General features: G+C 36.4%; 1 protein-coding gene across 1 annotated transcript in view; it reads right to left on the bottom strand.

Annotated features, from left to right (window-relative positions):
* LOC106686132 (thyrotropin-releasing hormone-degrading ectoenzyme) overlaps positions 1–2,488 on the bottom strand; it is a 15,787-nt gene extending 13,299 nt beyond the window's left edge. Inside the window, exons 1-3 of the mRNA XM_014429282.3 lie at positions 2,166–2,488; positions 1,896–2,076; positions 829–991 (exon numbers count right to left, since the gene is read on the bottom strand). Of these exons, the coding sequence (XP_014284768.3) occupies positions 829–991; positions 1,896–2,076; positions 2,166–2,473 (652 nt within the window). The 5' untranslated portion in view covers positions 2,474–2,488. The remainder of the gene's footprint in view (positions 1–828; positions 992–1,895; positions 2,077–2,165) is intronic.
* Positions 2,489–2,795: the final 307 nt, after the last annotated feature.

Genomic DNA, 2,795 nt, shown 5'->3' with positions numbered 1-2,795 from the left:
ACATGTCCGAAGGCACACCAGTTTTCCAGCAAGATAACGCCCTAATACATTCAGCTAAAATTATTAAAGACTGGTTTACTTGCAACAAAATTGCCAAATTAGACTGGCCTGCTGTCTCCCATTATCAAAAATGTTAAGGGAACTCTTTGAAGAAGGGTGTACTCAGAGTCAAGACATGTCGCAACAATCGAGGATTTGAAATCTGCAACTCTGGCTTCATGGGAACAATTACTTCAAGAAACAATCAAACAATTGTACGATTCATTACCAAACAGATTTTTTTAATAAATGGTTGTGGAAAGGCCAAGAAGTATTAAAATGAGTTTTATTTATTTTTACCAGGGAGCGTGTCTATCATTATGATGGGACTTAAATTTGAAAAAAAATATGTATATATATATTTGGCTTAACAACCAAAATAAAAGCAGGCATGTAGGCTGATTAACTTCAGGTGAGTGATAGATTATTTTAATACAATTTTGCGGGTAATTTGAAACGATGGGAGGGTAGGGATAACAATTTTTGAAGAGTGTTTAACATTTTGACATAGAGTGTACTTAATTCCATATATTGATATAAGATTGTTACAAAATTTTTACTTTTTGTATCTTTTTTTTAGCTGTGATGAAGCCCTGTAAACAAGAGGCAAACGTTAGCGCCTTATAGTTTTGTAATATTTGAGTTTGTCGTTGACACATCTTCCTTGATTAATTACACATGGAGTATCACCGTTCTTCCAAATCAAAATGTTTTTAAATTCAATTTAGGGTTTATCATGGATATTATATATTTCATTCTAACTATTAATTGAGGATAGATGGAGAATACCTTTGATAATGGCTGGATCTGAAGCAAAATTCAGGATTTTACTAGTCGTGTTTAAGTTTGTTGCAATGACCGGTGAGCTTGAGGTGGACCAAGAGTTAGTCAGCGCAGACTGTTGCAGATCCAGGAGTTCTGTATCGGGCCAATTTTTCCAATTGGTTTTCATCTACAAATACAATTATATTATTCATTTGAAAATATTGTAAAATACTATATATTTTGTTCTTTTTTTAGAATTTCATTTTATAGATTAATGTCACATCAAGTTAAATATCAATTCTATTATTTTTTAAATTTATTTATTGACATATACAACTGTACATATTAATACATCTAGTAAAAATGAAGCAAGGTTATAATTGTATGATACAGGCATGTAGAGAAACTACCCATTGGTAGCACTCTAAAAACATTTTTACATTAGAAGGTCTCGAGATCATCTTTTTTTAGGAGGATTGTCAGGAATGAAAGAAGAAGCAAGGTTAGAAACTAGTGAATTTGAGTGGTTAGGGAGTTTGTAATGGAAGGATTGGTATCTGGTTCGGGCTAGATCGGTTACACATGGAACATTAAGGTCTTTATCGATGGTTTTATTTGTGACAAATTAAGGAGCATTGAGGATTTTATGAAGGATTTTGGATTGGATACGAAAGGAATTCGGAGGTTCAGTGGAGCCCCAAAGCTCAACTCAGTATGTCCAGATATGCCTTATTATAGTTGTGTAGATCAGACTTTTGTTATGAATTGGATATTTAGACCGTTTGTCTAGTAAGTGCTGTAATAGTCGGGATCGACGTGTAGTTTCCTGTCTTGTGTGTGGATTCCAAGTTAATCGTTTGTCTAGATGTAGTCCAAGATAGCGTATCTGATCTACAGGAGTAAGAGCAACATTATTAAAGTATATTGTAGGCCAGTTGGCAGGTTTACGACGAAGATTAAAGGCGATTTGATGGGATTTGTTAGTATTTATTTGTATCCTTCAATTTCGGCACCATTCTTCGAGGGTTGTGATATGGAACTGGAAAATTGGGGTTTCAATCAAATGGTTATAATTGTATTCTTAAACCAACCTGATTAAGAGCTGCGTGGGCGATGTAGGTCGGAATAGATTCAGCAAGCCACATGTTTTCCCACGAAGATGGTGAAACGACGGATGTAAAGAAAGAGTGAACAGAAGCTCGCAGCAGCTGGAGGGCCTGGTCCTTCAAAGAGTCAATGGAACTGCCTTTTACATCCAAGCACACGTCCCGGCTGTTGGAGGACAACGCAATTCAGTTTATAACCACACTAAGTAACTTTTACTATATTTGTAAATTGAAAATGAAGATAATGTACAATACCTGATGGCTGCTATTCCATAACCACTCACACTAGGCACGTTCAAACCAGGAACAACGACCAGTGTAATTTTGACATCAGCACTCTGGTCCAAATCACTGACCACGGTTGACGTTACAGCATCCCACAAATCTTGACTGATGTCTTTGGCCGAAAGTTCTTTAGGAAAGTAAACTGGAAACCTGCTATCGAGGTTGTTATAACTTCCTATGGTAAAGAACACTCCATATGGTGGCAGATCTACAGGGCTTTCATAATCAGCTGTCACGAGTTTTTTATTGCTGAAAACAATTGTTAATATCAATGACATAAAAATTATTAATTAAGTATGCAATGAGGTGTTATTGAAATAATATATGATAATCAGTAAAAGTTACTATCCTCTTATTTTACTTGAGGCCTTGGAAATTTTGCCCTTAGACGCAAGGTAATTTTTTTTCTTTGCCCCCTTCTTCCTCATCATTTCTGACATACAGGGGCTACTCTTCTGACAAGAATGGAATGGTCCAGTTTTCATTCCGTGGGACGACAGCTCATTGGTGGTGTGTAGTATATAGAAGGAAGGGGCCGTCCTTTGCTCAAGGGGTTAAAGTGCAAGTTTTAGCATTCTGAGAACTGCGGGTGGCGCCAGG

This window comes from Halyomorpha halys, unplaced genomic scaffold (assembly GCF_000696795.3).
Source record: "Halyomorpha halys isolate HHAL.00 unplaced genomic scaffold, Hhal_1.1 Scaffold781.1, whole genome shotgun sequence".
Classification (NCBI taxonomy): Eukaryota; Metazoa; Arthropoda; class Insecta; order Hemiptera; family Pentatomidae; genus Halyomorpha; species Halyomorpha halys.
The sequence above is the reverse complement of the archived record's forward strand: the minus strand, read 5'-3'. Positions and strand labels throughout refer to the sequence as shown.